The sequence below is a fragment of the Hypomesus transpacificus genome, chromosome 23, assembly GCF_021917145.1.
Source record: "Hypomesus transpacificus isolate Combined female chromosome 23, fHypTra1, whole genome shotgun sequence".
Classification (NCBI taxonomy): domain Eukaryota; kingdom Metazoa; phylum Chordata; class Actinopteri; order Osmeriformes; family Osmeridae; genus Hypomesus; species Hypomesus transpacificus.
Window position 1 is genome coordinate 6,647,748 of NC_061082.1, and position 18,479 is coordinate 6,666,226.

Here is an 18,479-nt window from a genome sequence, read left to right on the forward strand (position 1 = left end):
CAAGCAGACAGGAAGCTAATAAGTCTCTCTGGGACCGACTAATTTTCTTGCTCACACTGCTTTTATCTTACTTCCTCCGCTACCGAGGTCCCAGACAACGTGTACTCTATCCCTGCACACACATGCAAGCACACACACACACACACACTTCCAGTTTACCGGATGTTTATGGTGAAGCGGCTACTGTTGACCACAGGGTTCTGATCGGGTCCTTTCAGAGTGATGTTGGGTTTGGGACGCCCACAGACCTTACAGCACAAGACCACAGTCTCTCCAAAGGCACATGTTACATCAGCTAGAGAGATCAGGAACTCAGGAGCCACTTGGAACCAAAGTTACACATATATTTCAGCGACACAGACCCTTATTTTTTAGGTTGGAGAACAAAATGTTGAAAAGTTGTATTTATTTTCCTGTAATATGTTTTTATCTTACCTTCTTGTATGAAATTTGGATTCAGTAACTGCAAAGGAAATTTAAACGTATGGACATCAGTAAGTCATAATTAATTTGAATGTCTCAGTTTGAATAATGTTAGAGTGAAACCAAACCAAACCTTCCTTTTTAACAACATATTCCCATTTAGCGACTATAGCGAGGGAAAGCCACTATGTGGCAGTGTTGCTTTGATTAAAAGCGCATCAGTTGGAGCAGCAAACCACATAATAGGCAAAATGTGGTGTAGTGTATTTGAATCCTCATTTGACATACATGCACTTCCTTATAGCAGAATGAGCTGATGAAGACTTTAGCCTTACAGAATCACATGAATAAGTGTGCTCACAAGTTGCCAGTGAGAATGTGTTTAGCAGACAAGTGATATTGGGAGGAATAGGCTGAAACCCCTGCTCTATTTATAATGGCTAAACTCGGAGTCAAGGATCTACAATTCTCTCCGAATCGTACGGATTAAAAAGTCCCAACAGAGCAACATGCAGCCGGACAGAGCAGAGCTGAGCAGTACTACCTCCATGCTAGGTTTGGGCTCTAGATCATCATCACAATCAGACTCCTCTGAGGTGTGAGACTCCTGTGGTGGGGGATGAGAGAAGGCAGAGTTAGAGAAGACAGCACAGCCCAGCCCCAACATGGCTGACAGGCCAAGTTTAGCAGTGTGTGGAGAGGGTTGTGGGCGGGACGAGGCCCAAATCAATCATTATGAAAGACGTCAATAGACAGTGATAAGCATGGAAGATTTGGTAATGCACAATTCTGTATGCGTAAGACCAGAAACTAACAGTACTGTACATACAATTATCTCAACACAGTTAGATATATCGATATAAAGGCTACAAAATATTTTCTTGCTTAATGTAAAGTTACGTAATATGTAATGTAATGACCTGGTCTAAAAGAGGTAAAGCACAACATGGGGAACACGTCGAGCCAAATAAACAGATGATTGACATGCTTGAAATGATAAGTGGTTTAGATTCACACAACAACAACTGAAAAACGCACAGTACAAAGCATACTGCAAATGGTTCTTAAAAGTATTGGCATGTGCAGTGAGATCCCGTAAGTATTGAGTGATTTCTCTGAGTAGATCTTGCCGGTTGGACCGTTTTCCTAATATCACTTCACCAATAGGCCTAGTCTACTGTGTTTGTTATGGTGCACAAACACGTTAAAAGTAATAAACACCAATATTATGTTGACTTTACCTTCAAATGAAGCTTAAATTCAAATACTTTACAAATAATACATTATTGAAATTATACTTGATTATTAATTTGGCTGTTTTTATTGTATTATTTCTCTTAATTTTATGATATCTTTATTTGTGGTTTATTATAGTAAGTTGCAGCATGAGTTGTCCTTAAGCAAAGTCAATAGACATTTACACAAAGATATTGTTAGTTTAACCAAAGCAACTTAGTAGTTCTAGTAAATAAGTAAAGTAGGGGAGAACGAGGGGGGGGGGGGGGCGACTTAAAACTGAAACAAAACTCCACAGTCACGTCTTGCTATTAATTAGTGGCATGCTTTAGGGAAGATTAATAAATTCACCAAAATAATATGTTCATTTTCGGATGCATAAAGGAAGGGTAAACCAAACAGTGGCTAGTGCAGTTGCAGTTAGAGGTGGATTATCTTTGTGCTTCAGCATCGCAGGTTGACACACAGGTGAGGGAGTGTCAGGGGCACGTGTGACATTGTCACTCTGCACCACCTGTTAACTCACTTTAACCGTCACCTTGGTGGTGCTGAGGATCTCCTTGGGCTTACGGAGTCCGTTCTCTAGCTTGGCGTCACCTTTGACCCCAGAGCTATCCTTCTCTGCCCGCTTTCTGGAGCGCAGGGTGTTCCACGAAAGAGATTTCCTGTTGTGTCAAAACATTGACCAATCAAATCCAAGCTTTTTGCGAGGACAGTGGAGAAAAAGAACGGGCAGCTCAACTTTATCAGAAGAAAGAAGAAGGAACTAACTAAAGTGGGGAAAAAGCTCAAATAAACCCTGTGGGAAATCTCCTCTGTAACAAACATTTCAGACACATTTAGTCAGATTCTGTAAAGCTTTGTATTACCAATTCACAAACATCAGAGAAATAAATGCTCAACTGTTTCATGTGCTACAATACACTTTTTTTCTTCTTACACCATGGTGGACAGACCATTTGTGTCAAAGCAGCATCGTTTTTGGAGTGACCGTAAACATTTATTGGCCCTACATCACTTCAGTTTAATGCATATTCAACCAAACTGCTTTGTACACAAATAGGCTTTATCAAGGACCAGTATGGTTAGTAGAGAAATAAAACAAAATTCTATTTCATCAGCCTACAACAAAAATAAGAAATCAAACTAAATCATAGATAAAGTGCACAAACTGGTGTTTGTATGTTGGGTCAGTCGTGTGTGCTGGGAAGAAGCCCAAGTGGTGTTTGTTTTTGGCGCGGGCATACCCAACCCCACTGCAACTACTGGAGCTGATAAACCACCATGAGATCTGCATAAGAAGAATGATCACCTTTAATCAAGCTCACAATCTAGAAATGGTCCATCACTGGAGGGAATGAATGAGCAAGCCACAATGAAACTTCATAGAGAGATTTACAAGTAGAAATCAACAATAAAAAAGTTGGTTGGATTGAATTCTCTATCATTTTATGCTCAATGTGAGATAAGAATGGAGTCTAGGTCTAAGGCTGCTCAATAAAGATCAGACAGGAGGTGCAGTTGGACTGCAGCTGTAATATTTACTAGTATTAATAATATCACTGATGTTCGTCCTAATGCAAAAAAACAAGTTCAACTTAAGTTGCCTTGCTAAGACATGCTCATGTCAAAAGTTTATTTTACATATTTAAAATACATTTTAAATGATTAGTTACACTACCAGTAAAATGCTGAACATTGTGACTAATCAATTATATTGCACAACCTGACTTCATTTAATATGGATTCTCTTAAATAGTGCAAAAGACTTTATACAGGAATGTACTGGAACGAGTATCAGTAAACAAACCAAATTAACTTTTTACAGTAAACTGCCAACATGTCGGATATCGCCAAATCAAATGAAAGATCAAATCAAACTTTCAAAAAGAAAATCAAAAGAAAACAAGAATAACACAATCTGTACAAATTGCCATAGACAATAACATAAACTTTCTCCATTTGGAGAAACAGGCCTAAGTCCATCAAAAGGCCATTTTCTTTTCAAAATGTGTAAAATAAAAAGAAAATAACGGGTGTTAGGAACAGAAATAATAGTCCAGACCAGTCAGTTCCACATGGATGTAAGTTTCTCGCTGCATCTTCTCTACATGAAGCACATTCTATTAAGTCCTTGAACTCTTTTTTAAGAGAATTAATCAGCAAGCTTTTAAACATATCAACAAAAAAGGGGAACAGTACAAGACTTGCCCTGGTTGTCCGACATTTCCCAGTTAGTTCCCAGATAGGGTGGTGGGGGTTTTGGGGGATTTGGATTAGCGAACTCAAAAAGCAGAGACTGACATCTTTATCATCCAATCAGAGCTCTGCAGTGAGGGCCGGGCAGAGGGGCACTTACTTGATGCTTGCGTCTGCAGCACTATCTTTCAGAGTTTTAGTGGCCGGGCCCAAGATGTGACCAGGGACCCATCCCTCGGCGGCCGGTGATTGGATGTTTGCAGGGCGGTAGACCAGGTACATGTTCTGCTGATTGGTTGCTAGGATTTGAACGGTCTCTCCCTGGATGACGCAGATCTCGTTCTCTTTCAGTGCACTGTAGTCCTGGGTGACCATCATGGTGGAGGACATGCCGTTACAACCCACGCCGTCCTGCTGAGGGGGAACAGGAGAAGGATGGGAGGAGATGTAGATGTAGATGCAGGTTTCAAAACACAGGGGAGAACAAGTTTTGTAAATTTGGCAACGCGTCAGCAATCAAGGCCTAACTTTTGCTTTTGAGTTTTCAGTCAAAAACTAAGCCTCCCCGTATACATGCAGAGAAAGTAGGGCATCGACAAAGCTAAGAATAGCCTGGTTCTCACCTGCAGCCCCAACCTCCCAAATCTGCACTGCTACAGTCCTCTGTTAGAGAGGAGATGCTCCCTCATTAGTGTGGGACTACACTAGGCAGGACTAAGCTGGACTAGGCTGGGCAGGGTTGCACTAGTGGTCTGATGGCCAGACAAGTGGACTCACCCTGGTGGAATCAAAGCAAGAGCTGCCATTGGAGGTAGATGTCTTCAGAGGGGTGGAGGTGCGCCCGGTGAGGGGCGGCTTCTCTGCCCCTACTGAGGAGGAGGAGTGGGGTCGACTTTTGTCCTGGGAGGGACGGCTGCTGCCTGACGCATTCCTGGTCAGGGAGTGGGACCCCCCCTTCTCCTTCTGATACTCTATAGGAGACTGCAGGGCTGTGGAGAGAGGCACACGCACGTGAGTGATCGGAAGTGTCCTCCAAGGCGTTGTGTTCTTATAGCATCTCTCTTAAGAGCCTGTGCTTTCACACAAGCCCCCAGAGAAAACATGCAGCAGGAAGTACATGCGGTGTGTCTCAGTCTAAAACACTAATCCATCATTCCAAAACAATCAATTCCAAAAACATTCCAACACATTCCAAACGTTAATGAGTGACTACACTGTTGAAAGAGGTTCTTAATCAGTTTGATCAAACTCCTGTCGTTGTCTCACCGGAAAGGAAGTTACTCTGGGCATCCAGCACTGTGTTGATGTGCTGGACCCACACTTGCTTGATCTCCAGGTTGGCTGCCTGCAGCGTGAAACGCTCGGATGATCCACGGCAGGACATGATGAATTTACATGGGTCGTTATCTACGTTTTCCTCCAAGCTCAGGAAGCTCACCTGCTCACACACACACACACACACACACACACACACACACACACACACACACACACACACAGTTCATGGGGTAGTTTAAGACAGCACCTGTGACAGTGACGCACTGTGCTGACAGCTCCATCAGGTGGCTCTGGAGGGGACCAACCTTGATGCTCTTTTTGAACTGGTAGCCCGGGGTGGACGAGCCTTTCCTCAGAAGCTCACTGAAGATGACAATCTGCTCAAAGAGGAAGACGCGGCGCTCTTTACTGCGGGACAGGACGCCCGTATCCTGCTCCGTCACATAGAAGGTCTCCTGCTGCAGCAGCTTTCCCTGGCTCGTCAACTTCCCCTGGTGGAGAGACAAAGGAGAGAATGACAGACAGACAGAGATAAGCAGGTATCATATGACATTCCTTAAGGCTTACTAATACAAAAAAAAGTGTCCTACATTAACAATACACTCTCACAACGATTACAGTACTGGAGACCTTGAGGTAAACTCTGCCCCATTGAGATTACAGCAGTATCAGTAAGACACAGGGCAAAGTACATGATTCAGGGTTGTCAGCATTTCAACTATCACAACAAGCAAGAGGAAAGAAAAGATTCTACAGTTCATTAGTTGGAAATAGCATAACTATGAATCTGTGTCTGTCACAGATGATACTGTGATTCTACACTAAGGTTCTGCCCAAGGTTGAAACCTTCATTTGGCATAAGGCATACATTGTCCCCAAACATGGCATTATTGGTTTGTCTTTCAACACTAGAGCATATGTCCGTTTTTATCACAGTCATCTTTGTCTGTCAACACCCAGACATTAGTCTGTGTGGACTCCTTCTCTCAGCACCAGTTTGTTAACCTAACAGCAGAGCACTGTATCTCTGACCAGGCCCTCTGCAAATAGAGGTCTTTAATTTTCTCCAAGAAGAACCTTATCTTGTAGGCCACATACTGTAGATGTCATATACTGTAGCTTGAGTGGCTTTAATATGCAAGAGGGAAAACAAGCAAAGGAAAATCAGCGATGGTAAACGTGGCATGGTAAAGATTCTGTAGACTGAATATTCTTTAGTAGGGAGAATCAACTGGCCACAACAACTGATGCAGATCTAGGAATCAAAGCTAAAAGCCTACTTCACCAGTTCATGTCTTAGTCACTAAAAAGTGAGAAAATAATGAGCCTGTACCTCGTAGCCTTGTAATCGGCCCAAGTTCATCATGTCGTTGCAAAGTTTTGGGACCTGGGACATCAGATTCACCGCTTTCTGTAAAACAAAATAGCGCTGCTTGAGAACTGTCAGTATACTGTCAATGTGGAAAACCTTGATTGAATAGTGCATAAATTAACGGACAGGATAGAAAGGTCATTATTAACGTTCTACTACCTCAATTTCTTGGCAGTCTATTCCAGCCTTGGAACTGTACTTTAGAAAGTCCTGAAGGGAAAAAATCAAGAGTTCTAGGTTCAAAAGGGCCATTCTATCATACTATGTACTGTATGTGATGTACACAAGACTGTGTTTGAGAGAACATGCCCCTGGTTGATCCTACCTTTAGAAGAAGCTGGTACTTTGTAATTCTCTGGATGGGTTTGATAAGGAAGTCACTGATGCCTAGGCGTGATGCAATTTCCTGTTGTATGCCCTGCAGACCACATGGAACACAGAACACCATGGACTCAGCACCCGAATGCCACAGAGTTGCTAGTGGAGCCACATGTCCCAACACTGCATAGTGTGACTCACCACAAAGAATGTGTCGTACTCTGCTACTATGAACTCCGACTTGGGCTTGTTCTGACAGTAGACAACATACATGTAGAGGCGCCTCTCCTGGAAACAGGTACGTCATTCACCCAATTAATGACACGGTATGTTGATCTTTCATCCTAATAATCATTGACAATGTTTTGATCATGCTTTGATTTCTTTCAGTCACATACGTGTTTAATGAAGAGCTCAGGCAGGTGCTCGTTGTCTTCAAGACATTTTTCCAACTCTCCAACAAAGAAACTGCAGACAGACATGATCCAGAATCAGTACTTACAATATGTTTAATCCATGGGCTGATACTCTCCCCGTGGGACTATTAATTAACCACTCAATCCATGAATCAAACAGGATGCTCGGTGAAGCAACCTACTCTCTGTGCCAGTCGTAGATCTGGTGAATATTCCCAAACACAATCTTGTCCTTTCCTTTCATGTCCTCAGGAACTCCCTTCTCCTCTATTTTCTTCATGAACCCCTGGAAGAGCATGGGACCAGTAATTAATGATGATTATGTGGTGGTTTGCATGTACTACAGTAGCTAGTTAATAATAGTAAGAGGCTTCTTTGTGTCTGGCTATGACAGCATTAATGTCACAAGGACACTATGCAAATAGGCGCGACTCAAGGACACAGGCGGCTCTTCCAAAACCAAACACTAGGTGATTTATATGTTCCAAACAACAGGCAACACAGGGTCACATTTCACTTAGCTACCAGGGGACAACATTACACAACACTCAGAAATAGATCACAGTCAGCAATCTTGAATCTCTCATTTACATGAAGCCATGGAGATGAGTTTATTGACTACGGATGGAACTAGTCTGAAACTATATGTATATATAAAAAAAAGAGAGATTGTTATGAACACTGATAGTATCTCACCTCTACTACGATGCCCAGGTCCTTCACGTAGTCCTTTTCTGTTTGGATCAGCTCATTGAGGACAAACCTGAGGACAACAGCCTGTTTACTAAACTCTCACACACAGCCTCAGAAGTCTGTGAGTGAAGGTAGAGCTGCCGGTGACAAAGGGACCAGCCTGTGGCTGGCATTTGATGTAGTTAAACTCAACGTAGCTCATTATGTCTCCATTTAAATACTGTTGCACCCACTGACAGCAAGCCTACAGTTAATTAACCTTCAGACATTCTACTGTTGTGTGAGTGTGTGCATGTGTGTGTGTGTGTGTGTGCACGTGTGTGTGTGTCCTAGAGGGGGGTCTTACATGCGTCCTCTCATGGCCTTGGCCCTCTGTTCCAGCTCGGGGTTTCTGGGCTGGGTGGGGGTCTGCTCTGGGGGGGTCAGGGAGGCGAAGCTGGGGTAGCTCCCTGGCTCCAGGGTCTGATTAGGGACACAGAAAACAGGAAGTCAGGACTGTACAGCTGGCAACACACACAAACACACACTCATTCACAAAGGGTCACCCATTTGAACAGAATCCCAATGACACACGCATACATTCTACCACCTAAAGTTGCATAGTGAAACGATCCTCAAAGCTGCATTGTGACTACATTTTCATGGATCCATGTCAACAATGCTGAAAGCGAAAGTGCGCAGCTGTAAATCATAAACAGAGTAGGAAATCATCCGACGTGAATCGTAAATCATAAACAGAGTTGTAAATCATTAAGGCAAGTAAACGACCCCAAAAGCATCTCGATAGTATACACATGATGGGTCTGTCATATGAGCTGCACTACAACAGCATCTCTGTTCCCTCTCCCCTGGCCAGGTCTGCTGGTCATGCAGGCTCATACTGTATACAGCAGCTGGGGGTGTTGAAGGAACAGGCTGATCCTCCACACTACTGGATATTGTGCAGTGTCAAAGGACTAACTGTTCTAAGGTTCTAGGTGATGACAATCTCAACAAAAAGCTCCCTTATGCCCAAACTGTTAATCATCTTGATGGAAACAGCAGCTTCGACAGACAGATATTTTGATCAAGAAAGAAAAAGAGGAAGAGGTGGTTAGTGGTTAGATTGTCATGGCACCGTTATCAGCAGTGAAACATTGCATAGCATCGCGGCCACATTGCTTCATGCCGTAATGGGAGGCTGCAGGTTCCAGACTCACCATTTTCGTTTTGACCAGTTTCTCAATAGCACTGACAAGCTCTGCAGCACTAGGCACCTCAGCGGACGCCTGGCGTGTGCTTAGCAACGCAGAGGACTGCAAGGCACGGGTTAGGAGGAAGAATGAATTAGTGGATGGGACCAGGGAGGAGAAGACAGAGGAGAGGGGTGGAGGAGAGGACGGAGGAGAGGGGTGGAGGAGACGACGGAGAAGATCAGGGAGGCAAGGTGGAATGAAAAGAAGGGAAGGAGGGAAAAGAGAATGGGAGAGGACAGAGGTATGGAGAGGGTGAAAAGAGAGAGGAGGCGAACAGGTAAGAGGCAAGGTGGAGAGACAAAAGCACTTGTTAGATAAGATAAGCCCCTAGGAACAAAGCATTTGAAGCAGCTATGCGTAGCTAATTGCATTTTTTTTTGGTGGCAATTTCCAGGTATGCACTTATGCCCAATGTGTGAGATAGAAGTCATTTAGAAGCTTTCAAGAGTTTCTCTCTGCTGGAAACCAAGCCCAAGCTACCATTACCTTTTGAGGACCATTATGTAGATTATGTGTTAGGTGGTATGTTGGTGGCACTGCTACTAAGCCTGTGCTGAATGACAGAGGTTTGTCAAAGGGGACAAGGGTCCTGGAGAGAGCAGGCATGGCAGTCAGGTCTCCCACTCCTACCTTCTCGTCCTGGGCAGAGGGGTCCTTGATGATCTCCATCGGAGGCGGCAGGGGCGTGTGAGCATCGTCCTCTGGCTCCTCCTCCCCTCCGCTCGGCACCCCGGACGAGGACTTGGAGAGCGTACCCTCCTTCCTGCCTCTCTGGAGGAGAGACAGCACAGCAGGAGATGAAGAGACGTCCGCAGGAGACTATCGGCGGAGGTCTTCACATAGGATTTATCGTTTCCTTAATAAGTCAAGAGGTGATTCTATGTGCATCACATCCTGGGAATCAGATGAGGGTGTATCACGGGTGGTTACACATCTGTGCAGATGTAGGCTTTGAGTGTGAGTGAAGGGTCTACAGAGAGATTGAAACCCCATACTGAGGCTTATTCGATATGGGGCCCATTGTCTCTGGGTTCACAGAGGGGCCCCTGCTTCACAAAGCCTCTTTGTCTCACTTGCACCATGATTGTGAGTGTGTGTGTGTGTCTGTGTGTGGAGAGGGGGGGATTACGCACAAGCGAGTATGTGTATATGCATCTGCGGAGGAACAGGAAATCACAGCACGACAAACGCGTGTTCCCCTGATCACACCCAGCTTGCCCGGCTAGTTTTGAACCCGGGTCTCTCGACACCAGCAACTCAGAACAACCAATTCTGTTCTCCATTTGAAAATCAACTCTGAATAATCAAATGTGCTGAATCAAAGACCTTCTTTCACGGACCCTCTAGTCTCTGAGGGTTCTACTGGGCATATGAGAGGACAAAAGAAACCTGTTTCATGAACCAGTGCAACTGGAGGGATTCACTGATAATGAACACACACAATTCCACAGCCTAGCATGGCCCGCCTGAAACAGCAAAGCTACACTTCTCAACAAGAAAAGATTGGAGGAAAGATTTGACTTTTTTTTCTCTCCCTAATTTCCATATGTCCCTATAAAGAAAAAGCATCATTCACACCAGCAACGTTGAGAGACATTGTCTACATGAGACCCGGAGCATCTCCTCCTGCAGTGACACTTCAGACGTAGTTACCTCCTCTGCACTCTCGTCCTGCAGGGTGAGCTCCGGTGGGCCCAGGTCCATGCTCTTGCGTCTGTCCTCCCTCTTTGTCTTGGGCTTGTTTGGGAACTTCTTGACACCGCTGCCCTGGCTGAGGCGCCTCACAGGGCTGGTCAGCCACTTCTTCAGGGTGTTCCCTGAGCGCTTGGGCCCTGGGGAGCTGGACTGGATGGAGGTGAGAGAGGCCTGGGGCTGCAGGTTGGCTACAGACTCTGTCTTGGGCTCCGAGCCACTCACGGAGTAATTCTCTGGAGGAAGACAGGAAAACAGAACCAGCGTGGTCAGTAAGGATCAACAGATGGGTGTGTTAGTAAGAGTGTGTGCCCGTGTCCCCAGTTTACTTTGGATAAACCTGTCGGCTCAATGAAATGACAATTAACCCAAACACACACATTGTCAAATCACTCAGGAATGTGTCCTACTCAAAGCATGAATGGCACACCCATTCTTATCACACATCCATATACCACAAACCACATTATTACTAGATAATGTGTAAACATGCATTGTGATTCATGTACCAATAATTTAGGGCTGGATGTTGTTTTGCTGGATGTATTGTCATCTGGCTAAACATCTGCCTCTCACATCCTGACAACTACTGTCTCTGTAAGATGGTGACTGTAACTCAGTGTCATACTCCACAGTACATAAGCATAGGGAACATCCGTTGAGATCAGAACAACTCGTACAAATCGAAATGTGTGGCCAAGACATTGTGATGAGAGGGAACCATTTGCTTCTGCTCTTGGCAGGGTGTGACAAGGAGAGGGAAAACCAACACTCATGTTTTACAGACTAAAGTAACAGACTATAAGTCTGGCTGGCTGACTTCTGACTGTCTGGCTCTGTGCTGGATGAATGATTGCTAGGACGTAACCTTGTCATGTTCCTGGTTGGAGATTGTCAACGAAAGTAGCTCAACAATCCTTCGCAAACAACCGATATCTCATACCTGTAGGCGGAGGAGGGAGACGAGGAGATAAATACAAAGCGAAAGAGCGAGAGTAAGAGCAAAAGAAAGAAAGAGAGGGAGAGAACAAGATTACACTTTTTTTTTCTTTCTTAAATGTGGGTGTGGAATCAACTGATGAATTATCTCTTTGATAAAATGAATACAGCTCCTCACACAGCGTTTCCATGGGCCTTTGTCTGAAAAGTGCTTTAGCACATGGTCCCAGAAGACACGTGTGTGTGTGTGTGTGTGTGTGTGTGTAAGAGAGAGAGAGAGAGAGAGAAAGAGTCCAACGTGACGTATTTCGCGTCACTCAGCCCTGGTTAAGAGAGGAGCAGAGTCTATGGTCTGTTTAGCTAATGGGTACTTGACATGGCCTGAAGAACACTTTGGGAGCATCCCAATGGCCATGGAGCGTAACACAGAGGCTGGCTGACGACAGCGGACCATCTCATGAGTGTGTGGTGGAAAAACAAGTGGCTCTCCTGGTTAACCATCAGGTCTGGGTGTGTGTGTGTGGTGTGTGTGTGTGTGTGTGTGTGTGTGTACATACCGCCCACATGCATAAATGGTTCCCACTAACTGGCTATTAATGTTCTCCTTCTTCACCCTGAAATCTCTGCTTCCAGACACTTTCCCTGAATCAGCATGTTCAATCACACGTTTGTTTCCACTAACAACAACAACACGTGAACTAGGAAAACCCAGCCTGCCCAGACCAACATACTGTACCACTTTATGTGACATACTCAACATGTCATAAAGTTGTGAGAGAAAATACATAGTTTTGGGCTACTGGGAAAATGTAACTTGCTATGTTGCCTACTGTCAGCCACTACTATGTCAGTACTACGCCCAGGTCAACTAAACCACATGCTGTCTTGAGGAATTAAAGTGATGTGTGTGTGGGTGTGTGTATGTTTGAGCTGGGTGTCAACACAGTGTCAGATTTCGGTGTATTTGACCAGGCAGCTGTGATTATGTCTGCAGTTAGGGAGAACAGCCAGGCCCACACAATGACAACCTATGCAGCGACCTTGACCAAGTTCAACACTATCAGCTAGCTACACTATACCAGCAAATGAGGACAAACAAAACAGAAAACTTGGTCCAATCATACTTGTTGCTAGACCAACTAGATATGCAGGTAGATTAAGAGGAGGAGAAAGACGAGAATGTGCAGGGTAGTAAAAATGCTTTGGATGGTTCCCCAAATGCTTGGTTGATGACAACAAAAGACCATAGCAACATCACTACCACCCACTGCCACCTAGCAAGTAGAACAGCAATCATTTTCACACTATTCACATAGTTCACGCACCAGTTTTGATTTGAGAAGAATATTACAGTTTTTCTCAATTGGTTTGGCTCAATTCTTGAAACAGAAATTACATTCTCAAAGCTCCACGTGCATTTAGCAACATACCCTATATGGTTCAGCACAACTACCTAGATCACCTTCAAAAGGTCATATCTCACCCAAAACAGTTAAGTCATGCTTCAAAACCAAATCATTTTCTCATATAAATAGTCAGTGCCCCCAAAATGAAAAGTTGCTTCTCGATTGCTTTGGCTCATCTCTCGAGAAAAAAGAGAACATTCTCAAACCTTTAAATACATTTGCCAAAATAACCCAGATGGTTCAGCAAAACACCACGGAACACCTGCAAAGGGTCATCTCTTTCCTAAAACAGACAACTTATCAGTCAAAACTAAATCCTTTTCTCATACAAATAGTCAGTGCCCCCAAAATGAAAAGTCCCTTTGGCATTGTGTAAACACTGCAGGTCAAAATGTTTAGATGTTTTGTCAGTATGGCAGTGAATCTTAGAAATATCCCTTATGTGCACTGTGCTACAGTTACTGTAGTAGATGTTTTCTTTCCAGAATACAATGTGTCTCAATCTACATTTACATTTATTCATTTAGCAGATGCTTTTATCCAAAGCGACTTCCAAGAGAGCTTTACAAGAGTGCATAGGTCACTGATCATACAGTAACAACGCGATAGCCCCATTTCGGGTTGCCAAACCATGAAGTATACATTGTGAAAAACCCAAATACAGTAAGTGCCAAAGAGAAGAACCATAAGAGCATGTAGCCAAACAAGTTACAACTAAACAACATGAACCTCAAAAGTGCAAGAGTGTACCTGTAGAAAAGCAAGCAACAATACTGTAATGTATGCTTCATGTTTTGGCTAACCACAATGTTTTTGGGGGTATCTCGTTGTTTAGGATCATTGACCTATGCACTTTTGTAAAGCTGTCTCTTGGAAGTCGCTTTGGATAAAAGCGTCTGCTAAATGAATACATGTAAAATGTAAATGTGTATCAAACAGAAAAAAGATTACAGTAATTCAAGAGTAGCTTACAAGGTTTCACATCACATATTGCACTTACACTGCCATGGAAATTGTTACTGTAATTGCCATACATCATGGTTACTGTTACAGGAAATGTGTACAGCACAATATACTTTCATACAATAAGCACATCAAAACTAACATTATGTATAACCTACACTAGTAGTATGAGTAACCACAGTAAGTTTCAGGCAAGTGACACTTTCCTAGTCAGAGTTAGCAGGGGGTGCATTACAGTAAGCCTGGCATGAAATGCACCTCCTCTATTGTCTGTTCTGTATATCCCAGCATCAAATGATTCCTATTGTACACTGAGGGGACTAGTATGAGTAACCACGGTACTTTTCAGGCATCTGACCCCTTCCTAGTCAGAGTTGCAGAGGGTGCAGTTCATGGCAAGAAGGAAACACATACAGTAAGAAAGTAAAGCAAAGCTGGAGTTTCACTAGTTGTCGTCCTCACTGTCTGTCTGGCCACATATTTCAATGACATCACATCTGATCCATATTACAGTATATACCATTATGTTTTTCATGGTATTATGTGCCTGGAAGATTTTGACAGTGGAGTGAACTATTGTGCAGGTGATGATGTACACAAGGAAATTATGCCAATATTTTTTGCAGAGAACAACCACTTGACTGAGAAACAACAGTCAGTTTAGACCAGCAAGACATTTTCAATTGATACTTGGCCTAATTGAAGGCAATTATACCTAACCATTTCAAAGATGTGCGAAATCATTTGAAATGTGTGCAAACTGTAGGTAATTGCACTTGTCATTTACAAGGATGTACTAATACAATTGCAATTTGATTAAAGGAATGAACAATTCCAATCTGTTGTGAACAAGTGCCCAGTGGTTTGGAGGTTTGCACGTGTTGTTTTAAGAATGTCATTTCAGTTTCGTGAAATGAGCCAAACCAATTGAGAAAAACTGTAATATATTTGTTGTTGTTTTTAAATATAAGCATTTAACGTGAAGAAGTTTCACTTTACAAAGAATGAGTAAAGAGGGTGAAGAGGAGGAGGAGGGGCAAGAGGAGTTGTCACTGTTCCATGTTGACCCCTGACCTGCTGTCAGCAGTCTTCTGGGCAGAGCGGCTGCCCTCAGGCTCCTGTCCATGCACCTGATTCTCCATGCTCAATACACATGACAACAATCACTCAGTCTGTGCAGCCAGGGTCCACCACCAAGTCTCTCAACACAACATCGTTCAGGGTCGGCCCACAAGCCCACACAGCTATGGTCTCTCAACTACTCAAGTACCACACACAAAATCCACCATGCAACATACATTCTTCATACCAGCGGTGTTCAAAAATGCTTGTCAGAAAACAATGCCTATATTGTGAAATATTAAATACTTTAAATAGCAAAGATAATTAACATTTCAGTGACAACAGTTCTTTTATTGTACTCTCATTGAGAACAGGTAATGGTGCCAATTCATGTAAAGTAAAAACATTGATACTATCTGAGGCCTCAAAAGGTGTTTAAAAAAAGCCCCTAACAGTTTCCTATACTGTGCCCAGAGAGAAACCACACCATTTGCATACTTAGATGGTACACTGGCCAAACTGCTTTCAAACTTCCTGAAAGCACATGACCAGGCAGATTTCTCTACATCCTTGCAAACATCATCATCAGTTGTTTTAACAGAATCTCCCGTTTAGTCTAGATACTCCGTTTCTCTGCCACCTAGATAAACATCCAGCGGGAGGCATACATTTTGTACTTCAATGCAGCTGAAACGTCATGAATGGAGAGGTAATTGCAGTGACATTCTGGTATGTCTGTAACAAGCTGTCATTCCAGTCCTCATCACTCCCTTTCTGATGTGTCAATGATACAAATGTCATCTGGAAAGATGACATTCCACACATTCTTCAAGATGTTTCAATGAACTCCACCTCCCTGAGATCAGCCGTTTGCAGTATAACGTTTGCTGAACTGACTAAATATGGTCCCAAAGGACAAAGACAATCACAACGTCACAGACCAGTACAGTAATATCCTGGATATGGAACCCACCACAGCAAAGGGAAGATCATCATTAATTAGCTTGCAGGGCAGCTATATCAGAGACAGAGAAGTTTACCATAGCCACAATCACACACCACTCCCTGAAGTCTCCTCCCCCCCCCCCCCCCCACTCACCCAAGAGTCATCTTCAAAGAAAGTTGTTATAATGCTTTAGATGAAAGAGGATTTGTGGCTAATTTGGTCTTCAAAGGCTGTTGCGGAGTACCATGCTTGCCTCCTCACAAAACTAGGTTGGAGGGAGTGGAACAGAAACTCTCTAATGCTGCTACGATACTTTAGGATGGAACTTCTTTTTTGGGGGGGGGAACGAGAACATGAATAATTAACACGCTGAAGAAAATTAGATTTACTGCATCCTGTAAACACTGTTAGATAATGTTAGATCTGCTTACACAGGGATAGCATGTCATCACTTGCAGTGCATCCATGCGCCTGATTTCAAGTTAAGGAAGTGGTCCAGACAGTGACAATGCTGTAACAAGTCACCTGCATTCCCCTCAGCTTCATACTCAAGGCCGTCTGTTTGTATGAAGTCACTTCTCCACCTCTCCATCCATCTCACCAAATCTACTCGTCCTGCATCGTCTCTCTCTGAACAGTCCATTGTATCATACTAGTGTTTATTATTTAATCTAACCGTGTGTATTGCTCTGTAAGTGACTTTGTCCACTCACCATCGTATCTCTCTCTCTCTCTCTCACACTCACTCACACACACTCTCTCTTTCTCTCTCTCTTATCACTTTGGCAGGGAGATCCAGCCTGGGTTAATGGATAATGAGTACTTAAGGTTGCATTAGAGTGGAGCAGAGAGAAACCTTGCCCGTTCTATACATGGGTCTAACCACAAAGCCTCCCACACACACACACACACACACACACAAACACACACGCACACACGCACACACACACACAGAAAAAGACGAAACCTAAAGCAGATGAACCCCTCAACCGAAACCTAATCAGATTTGTAACTCCAAGACCTATCTCAATCCATCTCATCTGGCATCAGATTATGAGGAAAAACAGCTCTGTTTACAATCCTCCAGAACCAAAAGTAAGAGAGCTCTATATCTGCTGTGAGAAAAATGAACGCCAATCAGAACCTGTTCTCTTCTCCCCATTCCTGAGCCGTGACACCTGGCAAGCATCCAGCAGCATCAGGCTCAGTCCACTTCAACTATGTCCTCTTCATGCTCCACAAAGCACACGCTGCATAGCCCCTCACAGTCCCCTTCCTCCCAAAGTGTGGACTCTTTGTATGCACTCTGCATCATGACTTTCAAAGAGTCAATAAACTACAAAGGCACTGAATCTAGACAGCTAAAACCTTTACAGCAATCAACAATCAAGAGAGAGAGAGTCCTTTTTTTAACATTTCCTGTTTTTCCCCCCCAAAAACCCTAACTTTTCACAGAAGGAGCACGTGCAGTGCTCGTTTAGTACGCACCTGTACCTTTATAACAGCAGCAGCAGCACCTAGTTAGGATCCAGCCACAACACGCTCGGCTCAGTCTCCCTCTCTTCATTATGCCCAATCAAAGCCCATGGCTCCAAGAGATGAACACGGGATGGGGAGTAACAGAGAGAGAGAGACAGAGAGAGGGAAAACAGAGAGAGGGAGATAGATCCACATGCAGACTGACTTCGGCTTAGGCTACCAGCCACTGGTCTGTTCTCAGCCTGCTCGCAGCCTACATGGGAGGGAAGGGGCGGGAGGACAGAGGAGGTGGGGATAGAGGAGGCGACGTGGGAGGGACTCATTTTCTCAGTCTGTGATTCAGAGAGAGCGGGGTGTTGATTACACACGCGACAGTGCTGCTACTCCTTGCCTGACTACTCCTCCTCTCCACTACTGAGAATCCCCGGGCCAACTCGAGAAACAGACAACGACAGGATTGTTTGTATCCACTAGAGCTGTGTCCTGGCCGAGAGACTCTCTGAGCTCAAGATGGTCATAAGAAAATATGTGGGAGAATTCTTCTCATAGGCTGTGTTACCATAGAAGACTCAGAAGAGTGGGATTTCATATTTGGAGTTTTAAAAACACGTCCTGCATGTTTCGAGTTGTAACATGTAGATGTATTTGAATATTGAAGGCCAAAGACACGTCACACTTAAATGGTGGGAAAGTTAGACAATTCACCATTTACAGTCAACTTTAGTCAAGGAGGAAATTGATTCTGAGTCATTGATTTTCTAATCTTGCCTGCTGTTCTTTTCATAAATTAACTTTTAATAATCCATATTTTAAATGTTTCCA

General features: G+C 43.8%; 1 protein-coding gene across 4 annotated transcripts in view; it reads right to left on the reverse strand.

The window, feature by feature from the left end:
* The window catches only part of kalrna (kalirin RhoGEF kinase a), a 109,528-nt gene that overhangs the window by 3,596 nt on the left and 87,453 nt on the right, over nucleotides 1-18,479 (reverse strand). Inside the window, exons 36-54 of one of the 4 annotated variants that reach the window (XM_047046250.1) lie at nucleotides 10,824-11,098; nucleotides 9,801-9,941; nucleotides 9,135-9,230; nucleotides 8,282-8,397; nucleotides 7,939-8,005; nucleotides 7,425-7,528; nucleotides 7,225-7,294; nucleotides 7,028-7,114; nucleotides 6,834-6,926; nucleotides 6,668-6,718; nucleotides 6,470-6,547; nucleotides 5,442-5,627; nucleotides 5,125-5,296; nucleotides 4,636-4,847; nucleotides 4,019-4,272; nucleotides 2,186-2,324; nucleotides 968-1,030; nucleotides 436-463; nucleotides 160-322 (exon numbers count right to left, since the gene is read on the reverse strand). In XM_047046250.1, the coding sequence (XP_046902206.1) occupies nucleotides 160-322; nucleotides 436-463; nucleotides 968-1,030; nucleotides 2,186-2,324; nucleotides 4,019-4,272; nucleotides 4,636-4,847; nucleotides 5,125-5,296; nucleotides 5,442-5,627; nucleotides 6,470-6,547; nucleotides 6,668-6,718; nucleotides 6,834-6,926; nucleotides 7,028-7,114; nucleotides 7,225-7,294; nucleotides 7,425-7,528; nucleotides 7,939-8,005; nucleotides 8,282-8,397; nucleotides 9,135-9,230; nucleotides 9,801-9,941; nucleotides 10,824-11,098 (2,395 nt within the window). Of the gene's footprint in view, nucleotides 1-159; nucleotides 323-435; nucleotides 464-967; nucleotides 1,031-2,185; nucleotides 2,325-2,955; nucleotides 4,273-4,635; nucleotides 4,848-5,124; nucleotides 5,297-5,441; nucleotides 5,628-6,469; nucleotides 6,548-6,667; nucleotides 6,719-6,833; nucleotides 6,927-7,027; nucleotides 7,115-7,224; nucleotides 7,295-7,424; nucleotides 7,529-7,938; nucleotides 8,006-8,281; nucleotides 8,398-9,134; nucleotides 9,231-9,800; nucleotides 9,942-10,823; nucleotides 11,099-17,666; nucleotides 17,909-18,479 lie in introns of those variants that run through there. The other 3 variants (XM_047046248.1, XM_047046249.1, XM_047046247.1) reach the window with 3 other exon arrangements.